Genomic DNA, 13853 nt, shown 5'->3' on the forward strand with positions numbered 1-13853 from the left:
CAGGCAGGCTCCTTAGTTGCAGCTCGCAGGCTCCTTAGTTGTGGCATTTGAACTCTTAGTTGGGACATGCATGTGGGATCCAGTTACCTGACCAGGGATCAAACCCGGGTCCCCCTGCATTGGGAGCCCAGAGTCTTAACCACTGTGCTACCAGGGAAGTCCCATGGGTTATTTTTAAGTGGCAATATGTCAGTGTTCTCATATCTTCTGAATTTGAGTGTCTTCATGGCAGAGGATTCTCAAGAACAGTAGAATGCACTGCCTACAGTTAAATCTCTCCCACTAAGAAAAGTCTTTTAAACAAGTGTGAGATCCCATGCCACTGATGGCCGATGTCGTTGTACCATCATTGCATCGTGGAGACTGAAATGGTCTTGGAATAGATCAGGAAGACAGTGGCATTCGAGATGAGCTTCAGAACGGGCAGGAGGGGCGGGGGGACCACGTCACTGAATCACAGCCTGCAGGTCAGGACCACTCGTAGGCTGATTCCTTCGCATTGCTTTAGGTCACCTTGAGCAACAAAGCCAAACCAAGGGCTCTGTTTCTCATTTCTTTCATGTTCCTCTCCTTTGACTTCCTTCAATTCACCAAGAAGAATGGCCCAGCAGCACCTTGGTCCATCCTTGTTATCCAACCATATCCACGACCCCTCACCCTGGGTCCACATCTAGCAAAGCCCCCTGAGTAATTTCTGAGAGGTGCCACCAATGTCCTGTTGGTCACTGTGGGTTCTCTTAGACCCCCCCAACTCAACGCAGGACCTGTTAAAGGATTTTCCCAGTGACAGAGCAGAGGAAGGTCAAGGTAAGCTCGCCTCTCTTTGATAGAAATGCTGCTTTCTTGGTTTCTTTCCTTTTCAGTCAAATTTGAAAGCTGACCAGGTACATCAGGGATGATATATACCATTTCCATGGCGGGCAGGGAAGGGGAGTATTGAGTGAGAGTCTTTTACCGACTGATAACTGATCCAAGGGGGCATTTACAAATGACGGCATCAGTCATAAACTACACGGCGGGGGAAGTTTCGCTTGGCAGTAGTATCCCTCCTTGGATGAAGAACTTTGGCATCGCCGACCAAACTGGACTCGATAGACACACCTTTCAGGAAAGCTTGTGCCTTTTCCAAAGGTGTCCTCTACCCTTGTTTTGGGGACCTTTGACCTGACCACAGCTTCCCATCTGGTTTCCTAAAGTCACCAAGAGAACAGAACGGAGAGCTGTGTGAACAGGTCCTCATCGTGTTTTCTTTGCAATTGCAGGTGGTGTCAGGAACAAGGGAAAGTGGGACGTAGTCTGGAATCACTCACTTTCTGAGGAAAAAAAACGTGCTGGCTTTCGTGGGCAGAGCTGGCCTCAACCAGGTTCCAGCTGGGATTGGCCAGGAGATGAGTCCACAGGGATGGGTCAGAATACAGGCCAGAGACACGGAATTTCCCAGGCCTCTTCCGCCTGGGGCCAGGAAGGACAAGTTTCTAGTTTTCACCTGTTTCTGGAAGTTGCCTGACAACCAGTCCTTGTCCACACACTGTTGGCCAAGTGTTGTCTGGCTCAGAAACACTTTTAAACTGAAGAGCCTTCACACTACTTCACACTACAGCTGCCAGGGCAGCTGTAGGACATTCTAGTTGCAAAGGAGATGAGACAGGCATGGACCACAGTGGAGTTCAGGAAAGAGATGGGGGCTGATCCCAGAGTCGAGGTGGTCCTTCCTACTCTTCTCTATGACCGAGAGTCATCAATTTGAGAGTTTCTTCAAAATTGTCTTGGAATTCTCAGGCCCAAATTCTGTGTCCTCCCACTTGTGGGGGCAGGAAACTCGGACGTAGGTGACCACTGCAAGGGCACTGCCTGTATCTTCCTCATCAATTCTCACCCCAGTGGTCAGCCCTAGACAACCCGTCTTAGGCCCCATAAATGTCTAATGTACATCCCCCCACCCCAGACTGGGATCCAGTTCAGGAGTAGAGAGGGTCCCTCCTCAGCTTGTCCAGGCCTGCTGGGTCCACACCAAGCCAGGGGCCTGCCCAGGTTCTAATCCAGATCAGGGATGAGACGGGTGGGCTCCTGAAGCATCCCTCCCTCACCCCTGACCCTGCTGTTCTGATTACATCTAGGACAGGTGTGCCCGGCCTTGCTCTTCATCTCTGCTGACAGGTGGGTCCCCTGCTGGGAATCCTCTAGGACCTGGGTGTTGACCTTACTGTCTGTGTCCCCAGGGCCTCACTTAGGGCCTGGCACGTGTATGTGAGGCCAGGAAGAACTTACAAATGCATGGTCAGATCAGGCCATCTAACTACTCCAAAGCAAGGAGCAACAAGGGGAGGGGAGCTTATGTCTTCCTTATCTTCTGATCTCTAGTATTGCACTGTCCCATGGTGGCCACGAGTCAGAGGTGTCTGCTCATATTTAAATTAATGAAAGCAAATCAAATGAAACATTCAGTCCCCCATCACACTAGCCCCGTTTCAAGGGCCCAATCAATAGAGAACACTTCCATCCTCACAGAACATTCTTTTGGGCAGCTGCCCACCACTGGATCTGTTCCTTGAAGTCATTTAACCCAAAGCATGTGCATCACGGTTGGATTTGCAGGCTAATCAGACTGGAGGCTAGAGCTAGAAGGATCTGGTGGAAACGGGGAAGTGACGAGTTGAAGGCGAATCCTCTCGGTGAAGGTTTGCAACTGTGATCAATGTCTTGGTGAAGGGCTCTGGCTCCAGGGAGCCCGGGGGGGCTGAGAACCCAGAGGAAGGAGCCAGATGATGCTGAGTGAGCCAGCATGGCCTCCACTGGAAGGGGAGGCACGGGTGAGCCACTTTCTCTAATAACTTTATTGCTCATGTTTGTGTCTCTAAAGAATGGCGTGTGGAGAGCATACACGACTCAAGTGAGGACAAAGACTCTCTCCAGGTAGGGACAAATGCTCAGGTAGGATCCAATGGGCGAGGGTCCCCAGCAGCAATCAGGATACACATGCCCCTGTGGAGACTGAGGAAGAGGGATATGAAATAAGAAAGGAGAAGGAAATGTGTGTGAGGGCTTGTTTTTCTCTTTGCATGTATTAATGACATAAGAGTGGGAGATACTAAGCCTATGGCGTTCAAATGTCTTTTGCTATTTAAGATTATCTTTCCCATAAGAACTGGTCTTTTCTGCCTTTGCCAAAGTAAAGCCTTTGCTTGCATTTGGTTGGCATCTCTTGGGAATAAAGCACAAGCGTTATTGGTTTGGGGTTTGGGGGTTGAGCTGGGATGAGGCCATCTGGTGGGACACGACTCCCTCACGAACACTTGAACCTGGACACAGTTCTCCGTGTGCGATCCCGGTGCTGGGTGAGAAGCAGACGCGCTCCCTCTGCACATTCAGGTCTTGTGGCGGCACCTTCATGTCCTGTCCTCAGGTTTACTCCTGGTTTAAGGGCGCTCCCAGGGGTGGGGAGGTTAGACATGATGTCCTCCCAGCTTCCTGTACGGGTTCCTGGGTCCTCCTGGAGAGGTGAGGGGGAAGCACACCCTGGAGCACATTTCTCGCCTCCACTGCTCACCCACAACCCAAATCCTGGGACCAGGAATGAGGCCTATGTTCAGCTGCCCCCCGAGCCCCTCCATGGCTGGCAGGAATTCTCGAGGAGGCTGTGAAGGGTTGTCGGGCTGGCCCCACACACTTGTCCTCATAGCCCTGCTGACCTTGTCCTCTGGGACTGACCTGCCCCAGGACAGAGCAGGAAGGACAGAGCAGACAGAGTCTGGAAGGCAGGGCCAGGGAGTCACTTCTCCTCTCAGAACCCACTGCTGCAGCCAGGCAGCACTGCCCCTGCTCCCCCATACCCCAGCCATGCCCACTCTGTGCCCTTCCCCCAGGCTGGCCCAGGTCCCCTCCTCCCCAGTCCTTCCAGGACTCCGGGACAATCTAGCAGGTACTGTTTACTCATGTGGGCATATATCCTCCTGCTGGAGAACCCTTGTTGCATCACTGGCAGAACAAGAGAATTTGGACAAGTTACTTTACCTCTAAGCTTGTGTTCATCTTCAGAGCATGTATGGGGTTGCTATAAGGTTCAAATGTCTCCCAAGAACCTAAGGTCACCCCAGGACAGGACAGTCACTCACTACGTGGATCTGGTTGTCAGTCTCTCCCACAGAGCCCAGCACAACCACGGGATCATGGTAGGGGTTCCCAGGATAGGATACGGTGGTGGAATACCCATGATTATTCCTTCCACGTTCCCATGTTGGAGAACAGTGATGGATGGAGGTTGACAAAGAGACAGGAAATGGGCTTTTACTCAAGAGAGAAAACAGGCAGGGAAGTTAAGTCCTGAAGGGAGGGGGAGAGATGGAAAGCAATTTATGCAGTGACATGGGGAAAGTGACTGCCTTTTTGGAGAAACAGGATGACACAGGCATTCATCTCTGGCCACAGTTATAGAGTTTGAGGGCTGGGAAATGATGTTGGAGATCAGAGACCCACCCCCACATTGCCGAAGTGACACGATGGAGGACCTAGGCGAGAACGTAGAGATGGGGACAGAAAAGGTTCAAAGGTCAGGCTTTATCCCACCAGGCACAGCAGGACCCTGAGTCCTCACCTAGACCCTGACCCTCCCCACCCTCCCCTTTCCTTTTCCAAGGTCACCCCACCGCCATTCTGGCAATTCTCCATGCAGAGCATTACTTGGTGGATTTTGAAGACTCCTGAAGAGAGAGCGACAATCTACATGTGATTTATTCCTCTTTCTGCCTCTTTAAATTCTCTTTCTCTTATTCATGAGCTCCTCTTTGTAGCTCTTCCCCATCCCCTCCTTCCCCCTTTTTATGATTCTCATCCAGAAGGACCTGGTCTTGTCCAGGCACTTGAGGTCCTGGGATAGGCTGTAAAATCTACACGATCTCCCTGCAGCTTTCCTCCCCCACTTTCTTAGCATTGCGCTGGCTCCTGACACCCCCAGCTCCACCCATCTGCATCACTGAATCCTGTTAAGTAACAATGAGTACCCTCCCAACCTCCTCCCCCAACCCCACCACATCCCACCCCCTCACCAGGTAGGAGGCGGGGCTGAGGGTCAGGAGGGATGGATCCACCCTCCTGGAGGGGCCCCTGGGAAGTCTGGCTCTGCCCTGGACCCCCCATCACCCCCATCACCCCCACCACCTCCACAGCACAGGGAGATCACCTGGGTGCTCTGTGACCACCTAGAGGGGTGGGATAGGGACGGTGGGAGGGAGACGAAGAGGGAGGGGATATGGGGATGTATGTATATGTATAGTTGATTCACTTTGTTATACAGCAGAAACTAACACACCACTGTAAAGCAAAAGGCTTAGCCAAAAGGCTGAGATGAAATAGACAAAATAAACTTTAAGCTAACATTACTGTCAAGTATCAATTTTACTAATATAGTAATTCCAAAGGACCAAGGAGCAGGGCAGTGGCTTTATTGAGAGCCCAGGATTTCCGAGTGTCCACCATGCCCAGTCACTTTTAAGTCATCACCACAGCCCTATAATTCAGAGATTTAGGTGAAGTGACTTGCCCAGGATCACACAGCTAAGTGAGAGTCTTCTGGGACCCACAGTCACTTGCAAAGGCATCTCTTGCTATACTTAATCACTGCCACCATCTGACACTCACAGTCTTTCTTTTTATACTATTCTGTTTCCTTGGGGCAAAGAATCCGACCTCTGAATTAAGGTTAAATAGGAACTAGTGGCAGATCAAAAGCCCAAATCGCTTCAAGATATTCTTTTAATTCCCCCAAGTAATGCCTTTAGTCACAAAAATATAGAACAATCTAGAAAATTACAAATCAAGTGACCTTAGTGTTCACAGGCAAGCACTAACACATTTTAATGTACCATGATCGTATTAAAATAGAAATAACTAAGAAACATTTTCTACGGAGAAGCTGCCCCTGCAGCAGGCAGCGGGAAGGGACAGGAAGGCTGCGTGGTGCCCAGGCCCCCGATGGCCTAGGTCTCACCCCGCAACGCACTGTTGATGCGACGGAGCACTGCTTCCTTCTCTGAGTCTAGGTCTTCGTCGGTGACCCGGAAACCCAGCTGAGGGGGTGAGGGCAGCCTCAGAGTCTCCCATTGCCTGTGCGGCAGCAGAGGAAACCTGCGTTTTCGGGGCCTGGGACTGTCAGGTGTGGGAGAGCAGTCCCTCCAGGGCCGTTTCTGCCCTCTTATTGCCTCTGCATCTTTGTCAGCCTGGCTTTTTCTCTGGGAAACCACCGGAGTTGCAGAGGGTGATGGAGGGCCCTCCTCGCTCCTATTCTTTGAGGACTTCTGGGGCAGCCCTTGCAGTATGGTGGGACACCTCATTCTCTTCACGGGCAGGAAACCTTGGGTGGAGCTATATGAGCTCGTGATGGCGTTTCGTTTGGGGCAAGAGACCATACAAGTGTTGTGGAGTGTCCTGTTGCAGCTGTCTTCTGCCCTCTTGGCGTGGAGGTTTCTCTGCAGAGGTCCAGGTCTGGGCACGAAGAAAGAGACCCCCAGGGGCCTAAATGCAGGTCGTGCATCCCCGGTGCCATCGGGGCCACTTCTCTGGTTGTCGTTCCCCCCTATGACTGTGGGGACTTGCTCCTGCTGGCCATCCCTTTCCCGCTCGCTCCCAGGGCCCTCAACACCGACTGCTCTGTGCTGCAGTTCGGGACACAGCTGGGTGTCGTGGGCGGCACTGGCTGCCCCCGCGCCACACTGACAGAGACTGTGACCACTGCGGACACTGAGCTGCGGGACATCATGGAGGTGAGAGCACCCATCACCACCTTCTTCTGATGGCCTCACCTGCAGATGGAGATAAGGACCCCCAGAAATGCCAGCTGTCCTGCCAAGAAGCTCATCACTCTCAAGGCAAACACCTCCAACCGTCAGACCCCGGGAGATTCAGAAGCGCAAGATGGTCCAGGCTCGCATCCTCACCTGTGCGCCCCAGGGCCTGACCTGTACTCTGCACATGTGCCACCCCTCCCTAAACTATTGCGTCCCGCAAACGCAAGCCCATTGTTCGCTCACAGGTTGCAGAGCTATAAATACCAGCAAAAGCCCAAACACTGCGCACTTCGCTTTTGGCCGATGTGGCAGCTGAAGGAGAGTGCTCGGAGCCCAGCTCTCTCTCCAAGGACCAATCTCACCCAAGTTCTCTACAGGCAGTTACTTAGGTAGGCCCTGCCCCTCACCCCTGCCCCGGGCACTGGGGGACCAGCACCTGCCAGGAGGGCTCGGCTGCCCCCAGCCCGCTCCCCACGCCCACCGACTTCTCGTGGCCGGCCCGGGTCACCCAGCTGTCTATGGCCGGCTATCCACTCGCAGGCCAGCCCACAAGTGTCCAGTGACTCTGCATCTGCGCTTTGCCACAGAGTCTCTGAGACCCCATTCTACCATCCCGCAGGCCCTGCGCTCCTTTCTGGGGGTCCGTATCTCCATCTGCAGGCGAGGCCATCGGAAGAAGGCGGTGATGGGTGCTCTCACCTCCATGATGTCCCGCAGCTCAGGGTCCGCAGTGGACACAGTCACTGTCAGTGTGGCGCGGGGACAGCCAGTGCCGCCCACGACGCCCAGCTGTGTCCCAAGCTGCAGCACAGAGCAGACGGTGTTGAGGGCCCTGGGAGAGAGCGGGAAAGGGATGGCCAAGCAGGAGGACGTCCCCATTATTATTGGTGGTGGTGCTATAACCACTTTACAGACGAGCAATCTGAAGGAATCAGATCGCTTGTTTCTTTCCAAAAGCACGTCAGAAATTCACTTTCGGGTAATCCTTTTGAGGTAGAATGAGAAACCAGGCTTGAAGAGGGTAAAAATGACTCTTTAATTACCACTTGGACTGAGCTATATGTGAACTCTAGGTAAGAGCGTGGGAACTGCACAAGCAAAGTGAGACACTGAAGATCACAAGGGTAATTAATAGCCGTACTGTTTTCTAACGGACAAAGAAAACGCCTGTATTATAAGTTGTATTTCTCCTGCTTTCTGGCAGTGTCATGCTCAGAGCAGCATCCTGGCAAGGAAGTCAGGATACTTAGGTTCTGAAACCTGGTAAGGATACTAACATAATGAGAGAACTTGAACAAGTCAACCTGACCTCTCTGAGCCTCCGTTTCCTTCCTCATGAAATGAGACTGTGGAAATAGAAGTTCTCTAAGGCCCTCCTAGTTCTAAACTGCTTCCAGTCTAGGAAACAGCATAGAAGTCAATACTAGTGCAGGCTGAAGGGAAAGATAGGGCAGGGAGAAGGTTGCTTCCATCCTAGAGAACAATGTCTGAACCATACCACTTGGGTCTTCTGCCCATCTGTGCCCAAGATGGGAGCACAGGCAGTTAATACAGAAGAGTGTAAAACTGCTCAGTCCTTACAACCATCATAACTGTCTGATTTTTGGATTCTCAGTAAGTATTGACAGTAGAGGTGTCCTGAAAGCAAGAACCTTCCTCAAACATAGTGAGAATTTATCAATCTCCCTGATTTTTTCATCACCCCCTTGTTCTTACAGAAAATTGCCAAAATCCATCTGTACTTGGAACTCTGAATTCTCTGCAGCACTCTCCTCCTGTGGTGAGCAATGCAGCTTCCCTAACAGCAAGTGTCTGCAACTTCTCCAGAGTCTCTGCTCCTGCCGTCAGTTCGGCATCAGCTACGGCCACCTCTTTCCAGACACACATGTGTAGTGCCTACCTTCCCCAACATTCTAGCACAACTATGTTATCTGGAGTTACTGACCAGAGCCAGATCTCCACTTCAGCTGCTTCCTATCCAGGTGTTTCTGAGTGGGGCATCACAGGAAGCACTGAAAAGAATTCTTCTTCACTCGGAGACTTTACTCTGGCACTCACTGACCAGCACACAGCTGCTTCCTCCATGCTTATGGCAGCCCAGTATGATAAAACTGCAGACACCAATAACATGGCTCCTCTATATCCATCACTTTCTGCCAGCCTTGCTCAGGGAACACCATCTCAGATTCCAAATCAGGGACATAACCTGTCACTTCCCTACGAGGAAGGAAGCCAGGTATCTTACTATAACCACGGCACACTGGGGTCTTTACTGTATGGAGAACTTGGTTCCTGCCTGCAATCCTATGGCTCTGTGTCATACACAGGAAGTAGAGCCTCTGTGCCATGAGAAATGGTAATGGTACTAAAGGAGATTCAGCCCACCAATATCTTACCACCAGCTTCCACCTCTGGAATCTACTACCCTGTGTCTGCTCACCGCATCACAGAAACAAGTTTTCAAGGTGAGTACAAACAGCAAGAAAGTTGAACAATGAGGTCAGCATTCAAAAATGGGGTCAAATCTAAAGCTGGGAAGTGGTGTATAGACAGGTAGAATTTAGATCCTGAGCCCTTCATAACCACCACCTTCGCTCAGGACTCTCTGTTTTTAGATTCTACATAAGAGCACCTAGGGCTTCCCTGGTGGTGCAGTGGTTAAGAATCCGCCTGCCAATGCAAGGGACACGGTTTCGAGCCCTGGGCTGGGAAGATAACACATGCCGTGGAGCAATTAAGCCCATGTCCCACAACTACTGAGCCTGCATTCTAGAGCCCGTGAGCCACAACTACTGAAGCCCACGTGCCTAGAGCCCATGCTGCACATCAAGAGAAGCCGCTACAATGAGAAGCCTGCACACTGCAACCAAGAGTACCCCCCACAAGCCGCAACTAGACAAAGCTCGTGCACAGCAATGAAGACCCATTGCAGCCAAAAAAATACATACATAGAATAAATAAGTTCATAAAATAAATAAATGAGTATAAATTTTTAAAAAAGAACACCTAATGCAGGTGGGAAGGTGGGAGGGACACTGTAAAGGTCATCTATGCTACATGTACAAGAACCCCAAGAGCATACCAATAGGTACCACAATTTTCACTGCTGTAGCCGATCATTCCCCCTGTACTACGACACTGTATCTCTCCCTTCCCTACTCTACTGCTAGAGTATCTTTAGAAGGTGTTTCAGAACTCTTGTTATGATAGTGCCTGTTTAACTGTCCTCACTTCCTTAATATATACCAGGGTTTAAGACGTTAGGGTCCTAGAACCTGTCCAGAGCAAGCAGGCTAAGACTCTGTCTTTGTTCATCTATTTCATCAGGAAGGGCTCTACACCCTCTCCTAGTTCATGGTGTGAAGTGTTCTTAGCCTCTCAGGAAAGTGGGGAGAATTGAACGGACTCTACATGAGAATGCTAGGCTTTGTAAAACATTTCATTTTTGAAAAATAAGACTCATTTTTTAATTGACTTATAACAATCCTGAGAAATACAAAGAAAACCAAGAATCAGTGACAGGAAATGATCACCAGTAAGAATTACAACAGTCACCACTTATCTCATAGCATAGAACACTGTCCATGGTCCTTAAGAAGAGTTAGTAGAAATGCCTTGCCCATCTTGCCCCTAAACACCAACACAGCGATCACGTACCTTGAAAGGTACATGATTGCTGTGTTGGTGTTTAGGGGGAGCATCTCACTTACGAGGGACTGACTTCTACCTTGACTCCTTTGTAGGGATGGAGACTTCCCTGGTGATGAAAACTTCCCTGGGATGGCGACCTCCAATCCAGGCATTTTGTGTGACACAAACTCAAGAACTCCCCGAGTCCTGCAGGAGCAGAAGTATTCAGATACTTGAGAGAAATCCACCACCCGAACTTGGGGACATTTCAGGGACAGCTCCAGTCCAGAGTGCCAGTAGTCTCCTGGCCCTGCCTCCAGCTCCAAGGCAGGGACAAATAGAGAGTAAGAACTTGGAGGCTAGTACAACCAAGCTTTCAAAGCCTCTGGATGCCTACCAGATCCCAAGAGAAAACCAAGAGCTTCCACTACTCCCTTCAGAAATCCCTGATATTCACCAGCTCCCGGGCTGCACTGACCCCGTCAGCCAAGAGGAGCAGCCTGGTTCTGAAAATGCTCATCTGGGAAAGAACAGCCTGAGTCTTGAGGACCCAGGGACACTTGAAAATGGGATGGAATCTAGCAGTGGTTTTGCAGACACTACTACACTGGCGGAGCATAGTCACCTTCCCCAGCTCTTTAATTCATTGAAAGATCTTCATCCATCCAAAGGTCCCAACGTGATCAAAGCCAAAGACACCAGGGTCATTAAAGTGAATCAGGTGCAGGAAAAGCCAAGTGTCATAAAGGTTCCCTCTGATCAACCCAGGAAGAACAAACATAAAGCCTCTGAGCCTACCAGTGGTGCTCCCAAGGCCAAGATCCAGCCCAAGAATCCACAGTGCCTGTTAGGGGGAGAAGTGGTTCTATGCAATGCTGCAGTCAGTGGCAGGGCTCCTGTGAACACGGCCAAGCACTCTAAAGGCAACCCTCAGAAAGCTGCATCCAGAAAGATCAGCAAAACTAAGAGCCACGGGCAGGAAAAGACCACAAGGACCAGAGGAAGAAAGAAGGCTGAAGAGAAGAAGCAGTCAGGGAGCAAAGTCAAGGCAGAAGAGAAGCCAACAATTCCCAAGACGAAGCGAAAGGAACACCAAACTGAGCTTATCCACGAGAGCATTAAAAAGCCTCGAACCTCCCTAGGCATGCGCATGCTGGAGTCTGTGAAGGTTTTTCAGGCACTGGGGAAGAAGAATGATAAGAGAACTGGGCTCTCTTCCTGTCGGGTCTTGGGAAATTCAAGCAACCCTAAAGACCCCCAGGCACCCCCAGCTATCCAGCCATGGCGGCGTACCCCACGTGAGGGTAAGAGTCCTGAGAAAACTCAAGTCGAAGCCCAGAAACCAGACAGCAGTGCTGAAAAACAGTGTCCATCTCTGGACCTTAGGATTTAAGACGTTAGCGTCCGAGATCCTGTCCAGAGCAAGCAGGCTAAGACTCTGTCTTTGTTCATCTATTTCATCAGGAAGGGCTCTACTCCCTCTCCTAGCTCATGGTGTGAAGTGTTCTTAGCCTCTCAGGAAAGTGGGGAGAATTGAACGGACTCTACATGAGAATGCTAGGCTTTGTAAAACATTTCATTTTTGAAAAATAAGACTCATTTTCTAATTGACTTATAACAATCCTGTGAAATACAAAGAAAACCAAGAATCAGTGACAGGAAATGATCACCAGTAAGAATTACAACAGTCACCACTTATCTCGTAGCATAGAACACTGTCCATGGTCCTTAAGAAGAGTTAGTAGAAATGCCTTGCCCATCTTGCCCCTAAACACCAACACAGCGATCACGTACCTTGAAAGGTACATGATTGCTGTGTTGGTGTTTAGGGGGAGCATCTCACTTACGAGGGACTGACTTCTACCTTGACTCCTTTGTAGGGATGGAGACTTCCCTGGTGATGAAAACTTCCCTGGGATGGCGACCTCCAATCCAGGCATTTTGTGTGACACAAACTCAAGAACTCCCCGAGTCCTGCAGGAGCAGAAGTATTCAGATACTTGAGAGAAATCCACCACCCGAACTTGGGGACATTTCAGGGACAGCTCCAGTCCAGAGTGCCAGTAGTCTCCTGGCCCTGCCTCCAGCTCCAAGGCAGGGACAAATAGAGAGTAAGAACTTGGAGGCTAGTACAACCAAGCTTTCAAAGCCTCTGGATGCCTACCAGATCCCAAGAGAAAACCAAGAGCTTCCACTACTCCCTTCAGAAATCCCTGATATTCACCAGCTCCCGGGCTGCACTGACCCCGTCAGCCAAGAGGAGCAGCCTGGTTCTGAAAATGCTCATCTGGGAAAGAACAGCCTGAGTCTTGAGGACCCAGGGACACTTGAAAATGGGATGGAATCTAGCAGTGGTTTTGCAGACACTACTACACTGGCGGAGCATAGTCACCTTCCCCAGCTCTTTAATTCATTGAAAGATCTTCATCCATCCAAAGGTCCCAACGTGATCAAAGCCAAAGACACCAGGGTCATTAAAGTGAATCAGGTGCAGGAAAAGCCAAGTGTCATAAAGGTTCCCTCTGATCAACCCAGGAAGAACAAACATAAAGCCTCTGAGCCTACCAGTGGTGCTCCCAAGGCCAAGATCCAGCCCAAGAATCCACAGTGCCTGTTAGGGGGAGAAGTGGTTCTATGCAATGCTGCAGTCAGTGGCAGGGCTCCTGTGAACACGGCCAAGCACTCTAAAGGCAACCCTCAGAAAGCTGCATCCAGAAAGATCAGCAAAACTAAGAGCCACGGGCAGGAAAAGACCACAAGGACCAGAGGAAGAAAGAAGGCTGAAGAGAAGAAGCAGTCAGGGAGCAAAGTCAAGGCAGAAGAGAAGCCAACAATTCCCAAGACGAAGCGAAAGGAACACCAAACTGAGCTTATCCACGAGAGCATTAAAAAGCCTCGAACCTCCCTAGGCATGCGCATGCTGGAGTCTGTGAAGGTTTTTCAGGCACTGGGGAAGAAGAATGATAAGAGAACTGGGCTCTCTTCCTGTCGGGTCTTGGGAAATTCAAGCAACCCTAAAGACCCCCAGGCACCCCCAGCTATCCAGCCATGGCGGCGTACCCCACGTGAGGGTAAGAGTCCTGAGAAAACTCAAGTCGAAGCCCAGAAACCAGACAGCAGTGCTGAAAAACAGTGTCCATCTCTGGACCTTAGGATTTAAGACGTTAGCGTCCGAGATCCTGTCCAGAGCAAGCAGGCTAAGACTCTGTCTTTGTTCATCTATTTCATCAGGAAGGGCTCTACTCCCTCTCCTAGTTCATGGTGTGAAGTGTTCTTAGCCTCTCAGGAAAGTGGGGAGAATTGAACGGACTCTACATGAGAATGCTAGGCTTTGTAAAACATTTCATTTTTGAAAAATAAGACTCATTTTCTAATTGACTTATAACAATCCTGTGAAATACAAAGAAAACCAAGAATCAGTGACAGGAAATGATCACCAGTAAG

General features: G+C 50.3%; 1 protein-coding gene and 1 pseudogene across 2 annotated transcripts; both read left to right on the top strand.

Annotated features, from left to right (window-relative positions):
- The first annotated feature begins 6749 nt into the window (after positions 1-6749).
- LOC309797792 (uncharacterized protein C2orf78-like) lies at positions 6750-9270 on the top strand (annotated as a pseudogene). Its single transcript has 3 exons — positions 6750-6755; positions 7497-7599; positions 8498-9270. The product of its transcript is annotated as an uncharacterized protein C2orf78-like (transcript).
- Positions 9271-9836: 566 nt separating this feature from the next.
- On the top strand, positions 9837-11802 carry LOC309797793 (uncharacterized protein C2orf78-like; the record flags this gene model as incomplete). The annotated part of the gene is made up of 2 exons (XM_082646203.1): positions 9837-9867; positions 10604-11802. The coding sequence occupies 2 exons, from the start codon at positions 9837-9839 to the stop codon at positions 11800-11802; spliced, it is 1230 nt and encodes a 409-aa protein (XP_082502329.1).
- Between the last annotated feature and the right edge of the window lie 2051 nt (positions 11803-13853).

The sequence above is a fragment of the Mesoplodon mirus genome, assembly GCF_964341445.2.
Source record: "Mesoplodon mirus genome assembly, contig: HAP1_SCAFFOLD_986, whole genome shotgun sequence".
Classification (NCBI taxonomy): domain Eukaryota; kingdom Metazoa; phylum Chordata; class Mammalia; order Artiodactyla; family Ziphiidae; genus Mesoplodon; species Mesoplodon mirus.